Consider the following 23435-nt stretch of genomic DNA (forward strand, 5'->3'; position numbering starts at 1 on the left):
TGCATTCCTTTGGTTATTAATGAGATTGAACATCTTTTGATATATTTATTGGTCATTTATACTCTCTTCTGTTGATCGCCTGTTCATATCTTTTGCCCATTTTTCTGTTGGATTGTTTTCTTGCCTACTGATTTGTTCTGTATAAATTTGGAATTTTTTTTTTTTTTTTTTTTTTGAGATGGAGTCTTGCTCATCACCCAGGCTGGAGTGCAGTGGCGCGATCTCGGCTCACTGCAAGCTCCGCCTCCCAGGTTCACGCCATTCTCCTGTCTCAGCCTCCCGAGTAGCTGGGACTACAGGCGCCTGCCAACGCGCCCGGCTAATTTTTTTGTATTTTTAGCAGAAACAGGGTTTCACCATGTTAGCCAAGATGGTCTCGATCTCCTGACCTTGTGATCCGCCCGCCTCGGCCTCCCAAAGTGCTGGGATTACAGGCGTGAGCCACCGCGCCCGGCCTAAATTTGGAATTTTTATACACACACGTTATATGTGTTGTAGAAAGAAGTTAGATACTAGGAAAATGATGAAGAATAAAATGAAATTCACCAGTAATCTTATTGAGCAGGGATAACATCATTTGTTGTATCTTTTCTGACTCTTCATATATATGAACAAATGTTTGTAGATATAAATGCATACATGGTCAACTAAAGCAGAATCATACCATACTTGCTTTTTTCACTAACATTATCTATGAACATCTTTCCAAAACAAAAATATAGGTTTGGTAAATTGTTACTTTTAATGGTTATATTTAGTGAATCTCTATGGTTTCAAATTTTTTACTATTATATATGTGTTGAAATGACCAAGCTTATATATTCTGTACATCTTTTTAAATCCCTGTCTTACAATAAATTCTTGAAGTGGGGTTGGTGATCAAAGTGTATTCCCTGTTTGGGGACTTATTGATACATACTACCAAATCACCTTTTAGAAAAATTTTGGCATCTCCCACCCTCTCATTAGCAGTGTTGGTAAGCTGTAGGTTTTAACACATTTGATTGCATGATTGTACCCAAATAATTAGCAGATGCAAGCTTTCCCTTTCTCTTTTAATCCTTTTGGAGAAAATTAGTCTGTTATTTTGTATTAATTATTGAAGTTGAATACCTTAGGTTGTCAGCCATTTTTATTTCATTTATAAATTGTTGGTTTTGCTCTTTTTTTTAGTTAATGGTTTTTCTAACTGATTTTAGTAAGCAATTTTTGACTGGGCATAGCGGCTCACATCTGTAATCCCACCACTTTGGGAGGCTGAGGTGGGAAGCTCCCTTGAGCCCAGGAGTTTGAGGTCAGCCTGGGCAACCCCTTCTCCACAAAAATTTTTTAAAAAAAATTAGGTGGATATGGTGGCATGTGCCTGTAGGCCCAGCTACTTGGGAGGCTGAGGTGGGAGGATGACTTGAACACAGCAGGTTGAGGCTGCAGTGAGCTGTGTTCATGCTGTACTGTTGTCTGGGCAACAGAGCAAAACCCTGTCTATAAGTAAGTAAATAAATAGCATTTATATATAGAGAACTTGTTTTTGAACCTTACCCTTTGAGAGGGGTAGAATTCATTTTTAAAAATAAACTATTTTTCATATGTTAGTTATTGTAGCTCTTTTTTATATTTATAGGAAACATTTTCTTCCAGTTTTTTCTTTGTCGTTTAACTTTGTTTTTGCCTTGCTGATAACTTTGAAGTTTTCATCTTTTACATAGCAATTTCAGTGATTTTGTCTTTATGGTGTGTTGGTGAGCTGGCATGTTTTAAGAGCCTTTCACCACCTTAAAAGTACAGGAATTAAAATTAGAAATTACAAAAATTGTATCTGCTTTTACAGTTGTATTCTTAGATTTAAATCTTTTAATTCATCTGGAACCCATTTTGATGTCAGTTGCAAGGTAGGCCTTCAACTCCATCCCTTCAACCCCAAATTGGGTAACAGCAATAATTACTGAATAGTTTATTTTTCCATCTTCCTCATTCTTTGAAATAGTTTTTATGTTACATACTACATTCCATTATATACTAGAGTCTTTTTCTGAACTCAGTTCTGTTCCATTGATCTTCCCATTCCTACTCTTTCATTAGTTATTGAGTCTTTGGTGTTTTCTCGTCAAATCAGATTTTCTCCTGTTTTTTTCATCTTGTCAGTTAATGGTAACTCCTTCCCCTCAAGCCAATCTAGAAGTGTAGGAGGCATCTTTGACAATCGTCTCACCCTCAGCATCTAATCAGTCCCTGTGTCATGCAGATTCCACCACCAAAATCCATGTGTTAATAAAACTGACCACACCTCCATCTTTACTGTCGTCTCAAGCCAAGCTACCAACTCTTACCTTGACATGTGCAGTAGCAGTAGCTGCCTGTCTTCTTTCCCCACTTTCACTCTTACCTTTGTCTACTTCATTTTCTGCACAACAGCCAGAAGGATCTTTTGAATTTACTTACATTCGTTTTTGTAAAAAGTTATTGAGTGAAAAAATGTAGTTTTGTTATACATTCTTAAAGTGGTAGAGAAGATCTCCGTTGTTTTAGGGTTTAAAAATTTTTTAAATAATTTTTATATTTTGCAATAACTTAAGCATACCCTGAGAAGAGAAGAGCTCTTTTGGTTGCTTTTGTCTTGTTATAAATTTTTTTTTTTACAATAGTTGAAATGCATTTTAAGAATTCCAAGTCTGTGTTTGAGCTTTGTTATTTTTAACACATTACCATATGGTTGTGATAGTTCAACTTTTTATTTTAAAATCTGGCAAGAAACATCATCTTTTAAAAAATAATGGCCTTTGCTGTTTCTGCCAGCTTAATCTTCCAGATAAGTTTTCATTATCGATATTTTTAAGCTATATCAGGCACCTAAGTAGTCATATATGTGTTGTGTTGTTTTGTTTTGAGACAGGGTCTCCCTCTGTTGCCCAGGCTGGAGTGCAGTGGCATGATCATAGCTCACTGCAGTCTTGAACTCCTGGGCTCAAGTGATCCTCCTGCCTTAGCCTCCCAAGTAGCTAGGAGTACAGGCACACACCACCACATCTGGCTAATTTTTTAATTTTTTGTAGAGATGGGCCCTCGCTGTGTTGCCCAGGATGGTCTCAAACTCCTGGCTTCACGCAATCCTCCAATATAAGTTAAAAATAGAAACATAGTTTATGGCTTTACTTTATCATATCAGCCTTTCTGGTTTTTAGAATTTCTGATTTGGGCCAGGTGCGGTGGCTCACGCCTGTAAACCCAACACTTTGTAAGGCCGAGGCAGGCGGATCATGAGTTCAGGAGATCAAGACCATCCTGGCTAACACGGTGAAACCCGTCTCTACTGAAAATACAAAAAATTAGCCGGGTGTGGTGGCGGGCGCCTGTAGTCCCAGCTACTCAGGAGGCTGGGGCAGGAGAATGGCGTGAACCTGGGAGGCAGAGCTTGCAGTGAGCCGACATCACGCCACTGTACTCCAGCCTAGGTGACAGAGTGAGACTCCATCTCAAAAAAAAAATAAAAGAATTTCTGATTTGGGGGAGAAACTCATATCCTAAGTTAAATTAATACCAATGGATTTAATGTATTTTAATGCCGTTCAATCATTGAGGAATGTGATTGGTTCTTGGTAGATTTATCGTATGTCTATAGCTTGAATTCACTGCCTTCTAGTAATTTTTGGGTTAAATTACATGAGAGCAACCTTACCTTGTTGTTCACTGCTATATCCACAATTCCTGCAACAAATAGCACTTGACACAGAGTAGGTACCTGATAAATATTTATTGTTGAATGAACATTCTGTGTTAACAGTCATTTTATGTTTTTCCTTTCCATATATTTATATCCCATTTTTCCTCTTGAAAAACTACTCTGGCAAATTAGAATGATGAAAATGGTGATCTTTGATTTTTTTTTTCCTATGTTATTTAAGGGAGTGACAATGTTTTAGACTGACTTTTGATTTATAATATATGCTTAAAACCCAGGGGTTAGTTTCAACACATATATTCATTTCATTAGCCATTTTTTTTTCCTCCATTCACTCTGTGTATGTGAGTGGTGTGGGGGCATTATTTTATTTTATTTATTTTATTATTTGAGGTTAAGAGCGGAGGTTTAATAGGCAAAAGAAATAGAAAGGAGAACAGCTGTCTCTCCTGTGAGGGAGAGGGATACCCGAGTGGGACTTTCCTGTCATTTTACTTTTAAAATCTCTCATGATGCAACTTACTCATGGTATCTGTACAGTAAGTATTTATGCTTTTACATATTTGAAAATCTGTGAGATTTCCCAAGATTGGCAAGCACAATGTAGTATGTTCTTCAGCCTCATTCAGCAAAATAGGAGTCTTCAAAAGACAGTCCTGGCTGGGTGTGGTGGCTCATGCCTGTAATCCCAGCACTTTGGGAGGCCAAGGTGGGTGGATCACCTGAGGTCAGGAGTTCGAGACCAGCCTGACCAACATAGTGAAACCCCACCTCTACTAAAAAAAATACAAAAATTAGTCAGGCATGGTAGCGCATGCCTCTGATCCCAGTAACTAGGGAGGCTGAGGCAGGAGAATCGCTTTAACCTGGGAGGTGGAGGTTGCAGTGAACTGAGATTGCACCACCACACTCCAGCCTGGGTAGCAAGAGCAAAACTCCATCTCGAAAAAAAGACAGTCCTACTTTATGCTTCTTTTAATAAGGCTGAAAAGATATGTAGCCAGTCTCTTAACTAAATGCAGTATGACAGTGCTTCCCTCAGAGTCGTATTAATCCATATTGGAAGTGATCTTATGTCTGCTAGTCACATGGTGAAATCTGACATCTCACAAAATCTGGTCCTGAATTTTTATTTGTCTTCTGGATGTCTCCACTGAGTTGTGAGGCCTCACATGTGTCACTGCCAGTGTGTTTCCACACAGCCTTCAGCTGCTTATTTCATTCCACTGTAATGCTTATATTTAGTTATGATAGTCCTCAAAATTACCTACAAATTTGACTCATCTGTTTCATGTAGGGAATGCCATATTGCTTAAAAGTTTTAAAAGCCTTTAAAGAAGACTAAGTGCTTAAAGGCTTTGTTATAATACCTAAAAGGTTAGCCAGTTTTCAGAAGGAAAACTTCCTCAGATCAACAGTGTTTTTTGTGTGTTTGCAGTATAGGTGAGGCGGCGGGGTATTGTATGTTTAGTAAAATCAAAAGCTTTTGAGAGATCAAGTCCTTGATGTAGAAAAGTCAGCCTTCAAAAAACAGTACTGTCCAGGTAGATAATCTTAATTATGTCAAAGAACACTATGATTAGGGAAACAAAGTGTCTAGTAAACAGCCTCTACAAAGACAGACTTTCTTCTAAGTGAGAGTTCAGGAAGAAAGAATATAAGCTTTTAATTGATATTTGTTTTCCTTCAGCCACTGGGCTGTCTACTTTATAGCAAATACCGAGTAATCGCAGGGGTTGGAAGTGATAGATTAATTTACTCACTACTCACTGTATTAAATTGCATACACCAAACTGGGATTTTTTGTTTGTTTTTGTAATTGACTAATTGTTTCTGACTTTACAATTTCAGTCTTGGAAATTTGCCTTCCTGGCTTCTTTGGTTTACAGGATTAAAAAAGAAAGCAAAAGTATCTAACGACCTTTGTAAAACATCTTTTAAGGGAGAACCTTTTTCCTAAGGCAATTGTTTCCTCAGTGGGTAGAGTGGTTTTTCCTGTAATCTGGCATTGTGTAAGGAAGTAAGAAGCAGCTTGTCTTTGATTCTTGGTGTGATGGCATGAAAAGTAAATGTTCCAGTGGGATCCCCAAACATGTTAGTAGGCCGCTATATTATAGCTGTTGTTTTGTTAGATTAGTATCATTTGAGGAGCTTTTCTATAGAAGATTTAATTGAAGATTTATCTTTCAAATATACTTTGGCTTTTTCACTTTTATTTTTTAGGCTGTGCGTGTTACAAAACCCAAAATCCCAGAAGCCATAAGAAGAAATTTTGAGTTAATGTGAGTAATATGCATGGGATCCCAATATTTCTGTTCAGGGCTGTCTGCATATTAACACTCCAGTCTAGAGGAAACGTGAGATAGTACACTCTGGGGTGGAGTATATGTCTATCTTCTTTACTCTTACTCTAGTAATATTGCCTACTCTTATGTCTTAATTCCCACTAGACTCTTATTAGTGTTCTTCTGTATGTGTGAATATTTCAGGAGCAGTGTCAGTGTCTAAAGATGCAGTTTGCTGTAAAACTATTGTTGGAAGCTTAAGGAGCTCTAATTTTATATGAATAGTACCTTGAATTAAATATTTAATAGAGGAAAGAGCCTGAAGCTGTGTTAGGGTTGAAGAGAGTGCTCATATTTTGTTTCTGTGTTGTAATGGTAGGAGTAGATATCTTGTTGGTATAAAGTTTGGTTTTCCATTGTATGTGATTGTATATCTAAAATTAGACCTGGTTCTTTATAATGTGCCTCTAGGGAAGCCTTGCTTCTCTTGACTCCTGATGGTCTTCTCTTTTATGTATCCAGGGCTGGCTGGGAATGAGAAGACATGAAATTAGTTTCTAAGAGGATCCCTTTTAGGGGAATACTTACTGTGTTTGAAATGGCAATATTGTTTTCGTATGACTGGTACTGAAAAGAAGAGATAAAAGTCTTCAGGAAATTTGGCTGTTATGTTAAAGGGACAGATGCTGGAAAAATAAATTTGCACAAGTCAAGGATACCACAGATGTATAAATACTGGAGGTCCAAGGAGCAGTAATACTGCTTTATAAGGTTATTTACTTCTGAATCCTTTTCGTTACCATGCATATTTTTATTGTTTTTTCTTCTTTTATATTTTTCTTTTCCCTCATACCTCTCTGAGCTCATACAGAGTTTTATTTCTTTTTCTTATTTATTTATTTTTTGACACAGGGTCTCACTCTGTTGCCTAGGCTGCAGGGCAGTGGCACAATCACGGCTCACTGCAGTCTCAACCTCCCAGGCTCAAGTGATTAATCAATCCTCCCACCTCAGCCTCCTGAGTAGTTGGGACTACCAGTGCATGCCACCATACCTGGCTAAATTTTGTGTTTTTCATAGAGGCAGGGTTTTGCGCTATTGCCGAGCCTGGTCTCAAACTCCTGGGCTCAAGCAGTCCTCCTGCCTTGGCCTCCCAAAGTACTGGGATTACAGGTGTGAGTCACCACACCCAGCCTGTTTTCTCTTTTTCATTGTAGACTAGGCACTCTTCTTTTAAAACTGTAAAGTGTAGAGTGCCAGGCTAGGTAGATTATGGGTGTGATCCACTTATTTAAAAAATATTTGTAGGCGGGGCATGGTGGCTCATGCCTATAATCATAGTACTTCAGGAGGCTGAGGCCAGTGGATCACCTGAGGTCAAGAGTTCGAGACCAGCCTGGCCAACACGGTGAAACCCTGGCTTTAGTAAAAATACAAAAATTAGCTGGACATGGTGGCAGGCACCTATAATCCCAGCTACTTGGGAGGCTGAGGCAGGAGAGTCGCTTGAACCTGGGAGGCGGAGGTTTCAGTGAGCCGAGACCATGCCATTGCACTCCAACCTGGGCAACAAGAACAAAACTCCATCTCAAAAAAAAATTTTTATTAAAGGCTCAGCATGTCTTAGGCTTTAAATATGATTGCTATGGTGATGGAAAAATGAATATTGTGTGTTTTCTGCTCTCAAATAAATCATAGTATTCAGACTGTCATTTGATGTCTTTATCAATGTTATCAGAGGAAAGAGGGGAAACTTTGAGGGGAAGTGTTTTGGGGAAACTATTGGAGTTACTTTTCAGATGATTCTGGATCTTTCTTAATTTTATAGACTATTGGAATTCCAGAATTAAAAGCTACCTTGAGATGATCCAGTATAACCTTGCACCTGATAGTAGTGTTTTCTTACACCATTTCTGCCACGTGGTTACCCAGTAGCTACGTGTACATGCTTAGTAATAATGCCAGCCGTTTCCGTTATGGGTTTAGTATCCCTTACCCAAAATGCTTGGGACCAGAAGTACTTTAAATTTTGGATTTGTAAAGATTTTGGAATATTTGCATAGACATAATGAGATATCTTGGGGATGGGACCCAGGTGTAAATATAAAATTTATTTTTGTTCTTCCTTGTTGGTATAGTGGTTAGTTTGTTTTTTTATTTTCCAGATATTTATTTATGTCCCATATACACCTATAGTCGGAAGGTAACTTTATAGAATATTTTAAATAATTTTGTGCATGAAACAAAGTTCACCTTAAGTGCTTATGTGTGGAATTTTCCACTTGTGTCATAATGTGGGCACTCGAAAAGTTTCAGATTTTGGAGCATTTTGGATTTCAAATTTTCGGATCAGAGATGCTCAACCTGTATTAGACACTGGAAACCTTAGAAAATTCTCCTTATACTAAGCCCCAGTTTACTACCTAATAACTACCACCTAGTTACATCTTCTGTGCAACAAATATGGCCACTGCACATGGGTGCCCGCCTGAGGAGGGCAGGGGCTGAAACCCAGCTTCATTCTGCATGTCAAACCATGCACCTGCAGGACTGCATCTGCCCAGAGGCTGGTGCCATTTTCTAATTGGCACAGAGCTACTGTATGGACTAGCTGGAGGTCTAACAGCAAAGGAAGTATTGATATATTCCCTTCCAAATCACAGGCTTTACACAATACAAATAGGAGAAGAAAGCCAAACTAAAATTCAAATGTACTAGATTTTTTTCCTATCTCTAGGTGACTTTGGGCAAATCATTGAATCTTTCAACCTCAGATTTACTATAAGTAAAATAAAGTAACACCTCTCTTAACCTACCTTAATGGGTGCAAAAGCTCATGTTGAAAAAACGGTTCTCCGACTCACTATAGGGTCAGAATTACTGGCTGTGACTGCACATAAGAGAATCATTTCTAATTTTTATAACATTTTGCTTCACAGGGAGGCTGAGAAGACAAAACTCCTTATAGCTGCACAGAAACAAAAGGTTGTGGAAAAAGAAGCTGAGACAGAGAGGAAAAAGGCAGTTATAGGTACTTGGATTTCTCTCTGAAATGATTGTCTCTAAGTACATTTGTTGTTTGTCCTGTTCTTTGTCAGTCTCATTTTGGGTATCATGGGACTCAGTAAGATTGTATCATAGGTAGTGGGGAATTCTGGAATCTCCACTGTACATTCAGATGTTCTAATGCCTTTAAAAGTAGGTGAGACCAGTACTTAATGACGTGCTGCATCATGTTGTTGGCTGCCACTGTTGTCTCTTTCAAGAACAGGGAGAATGGGTAGGGTTTATAGGCAACTTGAGTCTGTGGATAGCATTTTCATTTGTACAGATTAAGAATAGGGAAGTTTTTTGACCAAAGTTTCAGATTGCAGTATGCATCCTTGTTGTTGACATGCACTTCGTTTTACCTGGATAGATAGTGCCGTTTATGAAAGCATGGCAGGGTTGTTTACAGTTCATTTTGGATTACAATGGCTTCCCTTATACTCTAGGTCACTGTGTATTAGACTGCCCTCTTTGGCCTTCAGTTGATGCTGAAAGTTTAAGACATCGTTAATTAAATAATTCAATTATATGGGAATGTACAGAGAACAATATAATGAAAGCTTAAGATTTTGCCTTATTCCCTTCAGGTCAATTTTATTTTTTTTTTAGGAAAAAAATTAAGCATCTGAAGCCTCCTTTGTATGTTCGCTGGTCCTACTCCTTGACTTTTCTTCTCAGATTAGCTTCTATTCTGAAGTTGATGTATATCCTTTCTGTCCATATTTTTATACTTTTACTGTTAAGTGTGTAACAGTTTATAAAATTGTTTTACCTGTTTGAAACTACAAAAATGATATCAAACTCTTATTTTGCAACTTGCCTTATTTTCACTAACATTGTTTGAATTTTATCCATATTGATACATGTAGATCTAGGGTTTTTTTCTCTTTTTTTGGCATTTTATCCTTATTCTCTGTGAGATGGTAGATCGTTTATTTTTAGCTGCTATATTTTCATTCTATGAGCAGACCTAGTTTTATTGTAATGAATTACCAACGAAGAGTAAGGTAGCTTCTAGTTTTTCCTTATTACAAACACTACCACAATAACATTCTTATCCAGTGCCTCCTGGATACAGTGCACATGTGCAAGTTTCCGTAGAGTAGCGTTACTCAGTGTATGGTGTGGGCCAGTGCCCTATCACTAGCTTTTCGTTTCTAAGCCTTAATGAGATGAGTACAGAAATTGAGAATGAGTGTTTAGAAGTTTTTATAGCATTTTAATACAGCAGTTTTATGTCTGTTGAATCAAAAATAAAAAATCAGAGCTTATATATTTATGTTTTTGTTTTTTAATTTCTTTTTTCTAGTACTATAATTTGTTATAGTTTACAATTTATTGGTTCCTCATAAATTGAAATACACACACAAAAAGGTAAGGTACTTTTCCACAGGTAGTTTGAGAAGCACTGCTCTAGAATAGCTATCTCAAAGTAAAATTGATGGGTCATAGGGTAGCATGTCTTCACATTCAACATATTGACAAATTGCTCTCTCAAGTACTTCTTTGATTTTACTGTCTCTTCAACAGTATTTGATTTCCAGTTTCTGTGCTGCCGTATTTGAATTCCCATTTCCACACATCCTTCTCGGTCCTTGGAGTTATCAGACTTAAAAATTTATGCCAGTTTAATGGAAGACATGGTATCACATAATTTCAATTTGAATTCCCCTGATTGTTAGTAAAGTTGAATATTGCTTATTGGTTATTCAAGTTTCCTTTTTTTTGTTGTTATATGAATTGCCTATTGTCCTTAGCCCATTATTTGATTGCTTTTTTGCGTTGATTTGTAAGAGTTTTTTGTATCTTTTGGATACTAATCCTTTTTCAGATTTATGCATTTCCAACATCTTACTTCAATTTGTGGTTTGTCTTTGAACTTTATAATGTCTTCGATATACATATATGTGTAGTTTTTGTATAGTCAAAATCATTAGTCTTTTCCTTTATGTTTTGTGCTTTTCCTATCTTAAGAATTCTTTCCCTAGTCCAAAGTAATACTTTTATTCTAAAAGTTTTAAAGTTTTGCTTTTCATATTTAAGTCTTAACCCATCTGGAGTTTATTTTGATGTTGAGTATGACATAGGGATTCAGTTTAATTTTTTCAAATGGCAAGCCAATTGTCTCAGACTGTTTATTGAATAGTTTATTATTTCCTCTACTTATTTCTAATGCCATATCCATCATATAATAAGATACTATACATAATTTGTTCTGATGCCAGAATCTCTATTATTTTCTAATTTTTTGGTCTCTCCTTCCTCAATACTACTTTTTTTAAATTATTGTAGCTTTTATGTTAAGTCTTGCTATGTGGAGAGTGAGTTGTGTAACTATTCCTCTTACCTGTTAACTATTCCTAACTATATTTAAAATTATCCTGGACTCTTCTAGGCCCTTTATTCATCCACATGAATTTTAGAACCAACTCCTTAAGTTTTGTGAAATATTGTGTTGAGATTTTGATTGGAATTGCATTGAATGTATACATCAATTTGGAGAAAATTATGATATTGAGTCTTATAAATCTATTTCTGTATTTATGAGAGATGTCTTTTAAAAAGTGTCATAATTTTCTTCTAAAGTTCTTGCACGTTTATTAAAGATTTGTTCTTGTATACCTTTATGTTTTTTTGTTACTGACTTTTTAAAGGCACCTTTTCTGCTTGGTTTTGTGTAAGTGTGCTGTTGATTTTTTTATTTAGCAATATTGCTGGAGATGCTCTTATTTCTAATAGTCACTTAGATTTCCCATGAACAATCATATTGCCTTCAGACAATAGGTCATTACCTTCACAGAAGTACAATTTTATTTTTCTTCTTTATAGTCACATACCTTTTATTTCTTCCTATCTTACTGCTTTAGGCTATGACTTCTAGTACAGTGTAGAAAAGAAAGTGACAAGCATTCTTGTCCTTAACTTTAAATAGTCCCGGTGGCATTTACTGTACTTAACGCTGATTAATAAAGTTTCAATCTGTACTTGCTGAGAGCTTTTATTTTGAATGGCTGTTAAAACTTTCAGAGTATTTTTGAGACAGGGTCTCGCTTTGTCACCCAGGCTGGAGTACAGTGGTATAATCACAGTTCACTGCAGCCTCAGCCTCCTGGGCGTAAGTTATCTTCCCGCCTCAGGCTCTCGAGTAGCTGAGACTACAAGTGCACGCCACCACACCCAGGTAATTTTTGTATTTTCTGTAGAGACAGGGTTTCACCATGTTGCCCAGGCTGGTCTTGAATTCCTGAGCTCAAGTGATCCACATGCCTCCGTCTTCCAAAAGTGCTGGGATTATAGGTGTGAGCCACTGTGCCCAGCCTGAAATTTTTTTCTACATATATTGAGATTTTTTAAAGCTGTTAGTATGGTAAATTATATTAACAGATTTATCTTTGCATTCCTGGGATAAACATCCACTTGGTCATTATATAGGTCATTATATACATTTTTGTGTAGTTTGCTGATAATTTCTTTAGAATTTTTACCTTTATTTTCATAAATGAGATCAGCTTATAATTTTCTTACACTTTTAGTGTCAGGTTTTTTGGTATCATGGTTATACTGTCCCCAAGATGAGTTGAAGAGCATGGCTTCCTTTTCTGTGTTCTATTGTAAATCAGATCATTATATATCAGATCTGTATAACTTCATCTTTGTAGGTCTGGTGGAACTTGTAAAAGCCATCTTAGTCTTGTGAGGTTTCTGCTTTATTTTTGTTTGCTTTTTGTGGTAATATTTAACCTATTGATTTAATTTCTGTATTGAGTATAGGTCTATTCAAATACATGTTTCTTTTTAAGCCAGTTTTGGTAGTTATATTTTCATAGAAAATTGTTCATTTCATCTGATATTTCAAATTTGGGGGCATAAATTTGTTTGTAGAATTCTCTCATGATTTTTAAAACTTCTACCAAATCTGTGTGCTCCTTTTCATTGCTGATACTGTTTGCTTGTGCCTTTTCTTTTGCTGAATCAGTTTTGCCAGGGGTCTGTTTTATTTCATTCATCTTTTCAGATAATTGGCTTTTGGTTTTGGTTTTGTTGACTGTTACTTTGTTTTAATTATTTACATGTTTTAAAAATTATTTCCTTCCATCTTTTTTTTTTTACTTTATTCATTTGTTCTTTTTTAACTTCTTGAGTTGGATAGTTAAGTTTCAGTCTTTCTAGTGGAAACATGGAGGATTATAAATTTTCTTCTAAGTACTGCTTTAGCTATGTGTCACAGGTTTTGAAATGTACTTTGTTTATTGGTGTTCAGTTTTAATTTTTTTTTAAAAACCTTTTCCTTCTAATTTCTTCTTTGGCTCATGAATTATTAAAAGTATATGTTTCAGTTTTTGGTTTAGCAGGTTTTGAGGGGCTACCTTTTTATTGTTGATTTCCAGTGTTACTACATTGTAGTCAGAAAATAAGACCTGTTATATGGATTCTTAAATATTTGTTGAAAATTGCTTTGTGGCCTACCTGTACGTGGTCCTTTTTTGTAAATGTCTGTGTGCTTGAAAAGATTGAATCTGTGTTCTCTGGTTGTTGGATGCAGGTTTCTTTATACACCCATTTGGTCAGGCTTATGAATTGTGTCATTCACATCTTCTGTATTCTTCTAATTTTTGCCTTCTTGAGCTATCAATTACTGAGAAAGATGTGTTAAAATCTCCCACTATGACCATGGGTTTGTTGACTTGTAATTTTTTTCTTTATATATTTTGAGACTATATCATTAAGAACATTCTGGTTCATGATTGTTATATCTCCGTGGAGAATTGCTTCTGTTTTGTAATAACTTTTATCCCTAGATATGTTTTTAACTTAAGAGCTATTTTGCCTGATAATATAGCTATACCAGATTTTTCTTGGTTAGTTATTTTCTTGGTGTACCTTTTCCCATTCTTTTACTTTCAACTTTTCTATGTCATTATGTTTTAGGTGTGTCTCTTGTAAACAGCATATAGCTGGATTTTGTTATCTTATCCAATGTGAGAATCTGTCTTTTAACTGGTGAGTTTAGTCTTTTTATATTTATTGTGGTTACTGCTATATTTGGATATGTTTGTATCATTTGATTATGTGCTATTTACCATGCATTTTTCTCTGCTGCTTTTTCCCTTTTCTGATTGGTATTGAATTGATTGAATTTTCTTTTCTTTTCTTCCTTTTACTTGATTGGAAGTTTTACATTCCATTTCTGGAATGTATAACTAGTTGTTAATCATTCTATCCTCTTTTTGAACAGTACCTTAGAATGCTTTAACTCTTATCACTGTCCTCCAGTCTTACATCTTATTATTGCATAGTATTTTAGTTTCATGTTGTCTTTATCCTCCCATTGATTATGATCATTATGATTAATCCTTGCAGTAAACATTTATTTTGATTGGACTTGTGTTGAGTAATGTTTTTTCCTCTCCATTGCTTCTGGTGATTTTTTTTTTTTTTTTCTAGTAATTTTTTTTTCAGTGAAGACTAAGGAGTAAAAGTTATCTTCAGTCCTCCTTGGTCTGAAAATGCTTTTATTTCATTCTTGAATGGTAATTTAGCCTACAATTCTAAAGCAAGCTAATTTTTCCTTATCAATATGGCAATATTATTTCAATTTTGTTTGGCTTCTTGTACCTATTTACTACGTATGCTGTTAGTCTAATTGCTCCTTTTGGGTAATCAGCCTTTCTTCTCTTTTTGCTTTTGGCATGTTTCTCTCTGTATTTGGGTGTTCTTCAGTTTCACTGTGATGCGGCTAGGTAGAGAAAAGGTCACTTCTTAACTGGGCTGGTTGGTAGTGTTTTAGTTCCCCTTTCTTTCATTAGAGTTGCAGCCCTCTAGAGGTCTCAGTTTTATGCAAGGGTCTTAGTCCTAACATCACAAGGCCTCATCTCCTGGTCTTGCGTGGGTAATAACCCAGGTCCCATTCCCTTCTTGTCTAATAACCACCCCAGGGACGCCACCATACAGGCTCTTGGCTCCCCCTTGGCTTAAGTCACTTGAGGATCTCTCATTCTTTCTTACAACTCAGCCATGCATTAAAAAACAAGTTTGCTAAATTTCATCTGGCATTTTAAGATGTTGTTAGATGTATAAAGGGTTTTCTCTCTGGCCTTTTGCACCATTTTTCTAGAAGTCTGGTTGTGCTTTTTATTGATTTTATTCCCACATGACAGAGAGCTTTGTTAAATGAGACTACGACAATAGTTCCCCTAGGCTGAGGCAGCATTCTCTGGGTTCTAGCTGCAGGCTTCAGATCCCTCACCTTTTATTCATGTTTTATCTTGAGTTTCTCCTTACAGTTCAGTTTCTAGCCCCATTGAACACAGTAGTTTTTGGATGGTGTAATATAGATGGATTTTACATTGGTGGAGAAAGAGGGAATTATTTCCTGGAGTAGTTCGTAAAGCATACTGTTTTCTGGAAAGAAAAAATCGCTTGGAAGTTTTCTTTCCGTTATGCACTTTCTCTAGGGGTCAGAGATAAGATGTCTTAAAATACCCATCTTCTTTGAAAAGGAGAATTGAGAATGTTCTTTAAGAATAGCAGTGATTGAATGTAAAGTGTAATTCGAGTCCTTCTTCCTTGTCCTGGGTCATTTGGTAGGCCAGAGGTTTGTTAAAGATGTTGAGTTTCCCTGCATGTACTTGCTTGCCGCACCAACATGTTCACTCCCAATGCTTGTTTTCACCTTCTCAAATGAATCACCCTGCTTTCTGCTTTATTTCCCTACAGCAGTTGGAATACTCCTCTTCTGATACCATTTTCATCATGTCATTTCCCTAATGGTAGCTTAACAGTAGATCCTGAGTACAGTAAAACTAAGCTCCTTAGCCTGTCACTTGACAGAGGTCTCCTAGCCCTCTTTCTGTTCTTATTTTTTGTTGTCTTGTCGGCTGGCTCCGTATCACCTCTCCATTGTGACTTGTTCATTTGTGATTTCTTGTCTTTCTTGGTTTTGTTTTTGTTTTTAAGGCAGGGCCTCACTCTGTCACCCTGGCTGGAGTACAGTGGCATGATCATGGCTCACTGTAGTCTTGACCTCCCAGGCTCAAGAGATCCTCTTGCCTCAGCCTCCTGTGTAGCTGGGACATTAGGCACGCATCATCATGCTTGGCTAATTTTTTAATTTTTTTGTAGAGATGGAGGTCTCACTATGTTGCTCAAGCTAGTCTTGAACTCTTGGGCTTCAGAAATCCTCCTGCCTCAGCCTCCCAAAGTGCTGGGATTACAGGCGTTAATCACCATGCCTGGCCCTTCTTGTCTTTCTCTGTGCTTCCTGGCATGTCTTCTTAGGTCATATACATTATTTCCTTTAAGGTTGCTTCCAGAAGGCCTTCCTTGGTTTAACTTGTCTCACTCATTCTTTCTTTCTCCTGCCAGATTAGTTAATTGTCCTGTATTGCCATGCATTTATGTTGTTCTGTTTTTGTTCTCTGGTACTTTCATAAAGGATGTTTTTTCCCATTAGCTTGTGGACCATTGCTACAGAGTTGCATGAAGGACTGGCACTTTAACCTTTTTTACTCCTTCCCACAAAACTAGCACTGTCAAAATAGAACAGTAAATTAGGAAATAAATTCCCCTTTTTCCTTTGAGTAGTTTATGGTCTGATTAGATAAAACTTAGTGAAACAATTAGCACATAAAACTTTCTGTAATTAAGTGTTAGACTGTGTGCTGCTGGTTTGAAGTGCCTCAGGTACTATAGAAATGGTTTTGAATGTGTCTTCTTATGTTATATGATTATAGAAGCAGAGAAGATTGCACAAGTGGCAAAAATTCGGTTTCAGCAGAAAGTGATGGAAAAAGAAACTGAAAAGCGCATTTCTGAAATCGAAGGTACATTGTGGGGAGAGGATGAAGCTCTGACTGTCCTGAACTGCCTCCTCTCTGCCTTTGATTGTGGTGGGTGAGAAGGCCATGGAATAATCTGGTCTGGAGGAAGTAGCTGTCCTGATGATATGAATCAGTTTTTTTCTAATTGCTGTCACATATCCAGCTTTTGGGTTTGTTTGTGACTGTGGGTAGCTCAGCTTTCCTTTTCTTCCTTAAATTGAGGCTTATTAGCTACCACTTTATTTTCAGGCAGACAAGATCTGAAAATTACCCATAATCGACTGTAAAGAATATACAAGATAATAAACCCCATCATCACCACCAGTTTCTTTTCCACCTGTCCAAAATAAAAATAAAATTGAAAAAAGTTTTCATGGAGGGCCTCACACTCCTTGATTTCACATAGTGAGATGTTGATATTCTTAGCTCAGTCTTGAAGTCACTTGTTTACATATTACTGCTTCCTGTCTGTCTCTGTTGACTGATTCTCGATCAAATTTGGAGGGGCTGGAGACAATGCAGTAAATAGAGCTTTTATGTCTGGACTTATTTTGCTTGAAGCTTAGTACCTGGGTGGAGTATGAGGCTTTGAGTGATAGGAGGTGGGAGAGTGGGTAGAGGAAAGAAGGAGCAACTTAGAGTAGAAAACAAGTGGGCTCAGATGAGCTGAGAGTTATTTGACAGTGAAAAGAGTATTCCTCTTGGAGAAATGGCTGTCTGGGGACTGGGACTCAAAAACTGCTAATACGTTTTTTAAACTTTCGATGTGAAATAAGCAGTCAAAATATTAGGCAGTGGGGAAAGGGACTTTTAACTAGCTGAGGGAATGGATTGACACCTTTCCTTTGTTTTTATTTGCTAGATGCTGCATTCCTGGCCCGAGAGAAGGCGAAAGCAGATGCTGAATATTATGCTGCACACAAATATGCCACCTCAAACAAGGTGACTGGCTCCCTGGCCACTTTCCTAATCATGCATGTCGGGTTTTTGCTTTCTCTTTTCAGGGGCTCTGATATGATAGAAGTGATTTTATCCATTGTCAAGAAAGTGTTGTGACCAAGACATCCTCCAGAATTAGTCAGTCAGCAAGAAATATTTCACATTCATTGGGTAGGGAACTTTATATAGTCCCTTATAAAACTGGGAAGCTTAGGACAAAGGCTAACGTATATAAACACAGGCCAAACGCCATAAATCCATGCTGTATAAGGCTCAATAATTAGTCAAGTTGAAGGTCTTCTGAAATAAGAGGGACAGGAGAAGAGTAGAGTCTATTTACAATTGCTTTCCAAATAAGGTAGTTTTTTGGGTAGATACTTAGCTTGGTTAGAGCAGTGTTTCTCATCAAAGGCATTCCTGGCATTTGGGGTTGAGATACTTTTTCATCATTGAAGACCATCTCATGCATTGTAGGATATTTTGTATCCCTAGCCCTTGTCTACTAAATGTCAGTAATGGTCACCAGTTGTTTTAACTGCCACACACACAGACACGTATTTCCATATGCCCCTTGTTGAGTACTCCTTGTTTATTGGATTTTTGTTTTGTTTTGTTTTGTTTTTGAGACGGAGTCTAGCTCTGTCGCCCAGGCTGGAGTGCAGTGGCACGATCTCGGCTCACTGCAAGCTCCGCCTCCTGGGTTTACGCCATTCTCCTGCCTCAGCCTCCCGAATGTTTATTGGATTTAAAAAACTATTCCAGTCATGAGGAATTTCATGTGGGATAACTTAAGAAGGGAGGTTGGGTGATCTGTACGTGATAATTTGGTGTAAGGACTGGGGTAAGCTGGCTAGAGGGTACAGGGCTAGTGAGCAGGGGCTATATAAGAGGCAGCTAGAACTCTGATAGTATTCTGAGAAGGTTATTGTGGAGCAGATTAGAAGAGATAAAGGGTTGAGAAAGAGATTACTAAAGTGGATGATGCAGTTTGAAGGATTAGAGTCAAGATATAGACAGGGCTTTCAATTTAGAAAGGAACAACATAATCTGTATTTAGAAGAAATGATAAGATATGATAGAATGAGAGTTGTCAGTACTTTGAAAACCAATATACTTTTTAAAATGAACGTAACATCGAAAGACAGTTCTATAGACACAGAATGGAATTTGACCAAGAGAAAGGCGTGGCAGGAAACTCCAGTTGAGGAAGCTAGGAGTCCAAATCTAATGGGAGAAGCTCATCTGGCACAAGTTTCAAGACCTTGCCATTGAGGTCTACCTTATTCAGAAAGAGGCAGTAGTTTTATACCATTTTGAAAAATGTGACTCATATACTAACCTATATTAAAACGGCTTGAGGAAGAAATGTGGTTGTACACTATGACCAGATTTGATTTGAGTGTTTTGACAGAGGATATGAATCACCTGGGGAAGATAGAGATCCAGGGAGTGAAAGATGTCAAAGTGTAGAAAATAAATGCTGTAGGACTGTGAAGGACAAGATGGACTTTTGCCTGGGGGACAGGCCAGGACTCAAGGAGAGGATCTGAGAGGCTTTGAAAGGCATATGTTCCAGGGAACAGTGGAAATAGATTTTAATCAAACCCAGATAGATTCTGGTTAGAGACATCTTGGCATCCTGATTTAGGCAAAAAAAAAAAAAAAAAAAAAAAAAAAAAAAAAAAAAAACTCTGTGACAGAGGGAGATCTGGTGGTTGACGAGTTTTAATCAAACCCAGATAGATTCTGGTTAGATAATCTTGGCATCCTGATTTAGACAAAACACTGTGACAGAGGGAGGTCTGGTGGTCAATGAGTTTTAATCAAACCCAGGGAGATTCTGGTTAGATAGATACATCTTGGCACTGATTTAAACAAAACAAAACTCTGTGACAGAGGGAGATCTGGTAGTGGACAAATATCTGTCTGTCACAGACAGCTTAAACATCCAGCTTCTGGGGAAAGGCAAAAGACCGGATCAGATGACCTCTTGAGATTTTATTCTAGTTCTAGAATTTGTTCAAGAAAAGCAGCACCAGCCCTTCCTTTGAAGTTCTGCTCTCATCCATTGATCTGTGTATCTCTCTCAAGAGAATCAACAGAGAACCAGGCATGATGGCTCATTCGTGTAGCCTCCCTGGAGGCTAAGACGAGAGTATCGCTTGAGCCCGGAAGTTTGAGGCTGCAGCAGCGAGCTATAATTGAACCACTGTATTCCAGCCTGGGCAGCAGAGTGAGATCTCATCTCCAAAAAAAAAAGGCTGGGTGCAGCGGCTCCCATCTTTAATTCCGACACTTTGGGAGGCCAAGGTAGGAGGCCAGGAGTTTGAGACCAGCCTGGCAACATAGACCCCATCTCTATAAAAATAAAAATAAGTTTTTTAGAAAAGAAATGAACAGAAACTCCAGACCAATTCCAGGTTGAATTCAACTAGATGAAATGAAAGTCACTATAGAAATATTAGTTATTATCATTAGTCATCACAAATTGTTTTCTAACCTCCCCCATCCTTTTATTAAAAAGTAGACAGCTTCTCTTGCATTAAGTCAAGAGCTTATTGAAGGAATTTTAAGTCAGGAACGCAACTGTTAATGTGATAGCCACTCTCCAAAGTGAGAGAGGGTCATTGGCAATTATTCAGGCTTGACTCGTGATACTCAGAAGAGCAATAGGAGAAATGTATGTAGAGAGAGAGAAGACTGTTGCATCAGAGTATCCTGATGCCTTTGCTCTTGTTTGCTCCCACACAGCACAAATTGACACCGGAATATCTGGAGCTCAAAAAGTACCAGGCCATTGCTTCTAACAGTAAGATCTATTTTGGCAGCAACATCCCTAACATGTTCGTGGACTCCTCATGTGCTTTGAAATATTCAGATATTAGGACTGGAAGAGAAAGCTCACTCCCCTCTAAGGAGGCTCTTGAACCCTCTGGAGAGAACCTCATCCAAAACAAAGAGAGCACAGGTTGATGCAAGAGGTGGAAATGTTCTCCATATGAAGATGTGGCCCAAGGGGTTAAGTGGGAACAATGGTTATACGGACTCTTCAGATTTACACAGAACTTACACTTCATCTGTTCTGCCTCTCCTGCGATAGTCCTGGGTAGTCCACTGATTGGAGGATATAGCCAGCTGTCTGACACACAAATGGTCTTTTCAGCCACAGTCTTATCAAGTAACCTATATGTGTTCCTTTCTAAACTGCTACTCATGAGTGAGGAAAGTCTGATGCTAAGATACTGCCTGCACTGGAATGTTAAACACTAAATACATAACAAGCTGTGTTTTCGTAAGTGGAGATCAGTTGAATAATGTTTACATTGGTCCCCCGGGGCAATGTGTGCTCAGCCATTCAAGAGATGACTGAGAAGGATATGGTAAGTTCAAGAAGACTGATTGCACTTGGGACCCAGGCCCTTTCTTTGGGATCCAGTCCCAGCCTTCATCCATGTGATTAAGATCCAGGCCACTGAAGTTCCCCAGGAAACGATCTTCCACTTGAGCAACCTTTTACTTGATACGATTTGCACCTTTCTGTTTTCCTACAGGATGGTGGTGGCCTGCAGGGACCTGAGCTTTGCTACCCAACCAGAGATTCCTCATAGAGATTCCTAATCACTAGTTTCTTGTATTCATAAGCTCAGAGATACAGAGGGCTTGGTTTGAAGTTTGGGGTGAGATGAAACCTTTGCTCTGAACCAAAGCTCTGGGGCCCTGCATTCCCTCCATTGGGTGATGACTGTCAGCCTCACTGCCGCAGGCCGTGCTTGGCTAAGGTGCCTGGTTTTAGCCACAGCCACCTCCCTGTGTGTTACCTTTCGGCTCTGACTGGCCAAGAGTGGGACAGGGCTTTAACCACAAATAGGAGCAGCATACAATTCCTAGTGATTTGCTGCACAGTATTGTATCATAATTGCAGGAAGTTTTTATTTTTAAAACTGGATCTGGGGTATATTCATTTGCCCCATCACCTCTGTCTAAAGGCCCAAGTCCGAGGGCTGCCATGGTCACAAGCACACTGATGCTCCTTAAGATTGTTTGTCTGGAGCCCACATAGCGTGGAACAAAAAGTCACCTAGAAAGCATCCTTGGTCATTGTCTCCTTCCCACCTGGCCCAGAGATGCTTAAATCCAAGTTGTTTCTCCAGCTCTCACCTCCCCCAGGAGATCAGGATTCCACCGACATCCTGGGCAGCCAGCGAATTTAATTTTCCATGAGAAACAACAGAGTTAACCTGTGGTAGTAGGAGACCTACTTCATGTGGACCTTTTTTTTTCCCTTCGGTTTAACTTTTCTGGAGCAATGTGCTGCGTAGTTCGGCCTGAGTTTGTGCAGCTTGTTAAGACACCTCTTGTGTACGCTATGTTGAAGCGCAACAGAAAAGTCATGGGACCACTTCTAGATACCTTTCAGCTGTCAGGCCTGTCAGTCTCATGACAGCTTGTTGGTTGTGCCAAACACTTTATTTGGGAAAGGAAAGCCCAGATTTGAGTGGGTCTTTCCCCTGGGCCTTATCCTATAGAGGCATTTGTAATATGGAGAAAATAATTTTTCATTTTTGCTCATTTAATTCTATAAATTCTCTTTATGAATGAACTTTGTGTTCTTTAGTTCTCCTTAAAAGAACGTTTGAATTATAAAAATAAATTCTTTACCTGTCGAATTGTTGCCTCAGATGATTGTCGTGGAAAATCTGGATCACTGACCTCTGTGCTTTCATTCCTAGAGATGTTTTATAGTTACATGAGCAAAGCTGTTGCCCCAAAGTGATGGCCCTGGAGGCAGGGCTGAGGAACAGGGAAATGCCGCTGTGAAGTCTTAAAGCACTTCTGCTTAAACTCCACATGTGAGGAGTGTGCCTCCCTGTGCCCTCTCAGCTCTGAGGCTGGCCGTCTTTCAGGGTGTTCCTTTTGGCAAATATACCCTGTAATCTTGAGTCTAAATTTATATGTTGAAATGCTACCTTTTTTAAAATAAGAAACTAAATAAAATTATTTTACTATCAGTGATTTGTGTTTTTTTTCCCATGTCTTCATTTTTTTGTCATCTTAACAGGCTCCTAAGGCTGTCTTGCACATTTGAACTAGGGAGCCAGTTTATTTGCTGGTTTAACTTAACTGTAGAGGCTTTTATTATACTCTTCCCAGAATACTGCCTATCTGCTGTAAGAATGTTTAAAACAAGGTGTCCACTCTTTGCTGACTCCTGGAATTTAACAAGGGATGTTCTTCTAATTCTTTGTGGGACAGGGCCTGCAACGGAGGGGCAAGGAGGGAGGATGGAACATCAGGCTACTGGGATCCGTCCCTAAGAGCAAAAATACTTCTACGCCGAGCAGGGGAGGAGACAGACCAAGCCAGAGGAAGAACAATTTGTGTAAATTATAACTGGCAATGTAATGGCACAATGTAACCAACTTCACTATTAAGATGTTAGCGGCGCAAGAGCCAGAGTTGGACTTGCTCTTCCCAAACGTTCTATACTACCTCCTGGGGTCAATTTCCTGGTGATCTTGGGCCAGCAGGGAGTGGTAATGGGAGTTTTGGGGAAAGCAGCTCTTTCCTCCTGTTCTTAGGGGATCAACCCCATAGTATCCTATGTCAGTTGCTGTGGACCTGAGAATAATTTGAACTGATCATCCTATAGGCTATTGGTAGGTATTA

The 23435-nt window shown here is 38.3% G+C and overlaps 1 protein-coding gene across 5 annotated transcripts in view; it reads left to right on the top strand.

Annotated features, from left to right (window-relative positions):
- Positions 1–23435, top strand: part of ERLIN1 (ER lipid raft associated 1) — a 46469-nt gene that overhangs the window by 14033 nt on the left and 9001 nt on the right. For 4 of the 5 annotated variants that reach the window (XM_010356082.2, XM_030940199.1, XM_010356083.2 and 1 more), the window contains 5 exons: positions 5900–5958; positions 8901–8992; positions 16743–16832; positions 17692–17771; positions 20520–22779. In XM_010356082.2, the coding sequence (XP_010354384.1) occupies positions 5900–5958; positions 8901–8992; positions 16743–16832; positions 17692–17771; positions 20520–20741 (543 nt within the window). In that variant the 3' untranslated portion in view covers positions 20742–22779. Of the gene's footprint in view, positions 1–5899; positions 5959–8900; positions 8993–16742; positions 16833–17691; positions 17772–20519; positions 22780–23435 lie in introns of those variants that run through there. The other variant, XM_030940198.1, reaches the window with a different exon arrangement.

Source organism: Rhinopithecus roxellana, chromosome 11 (assembly GCF_007565055.1).
Source record: "Rhinopithecus roxellana isolate Shanxi Qingling chromosome 11, ASM756505v1, whole genome shotgun sequence".
Lineage (NCBI taxonomy): Eukaryota > Metazoa > Chordata > Mammalia > Primates > Cercopithecidae > Rhinopithecus > Rhinopithecus roxellana.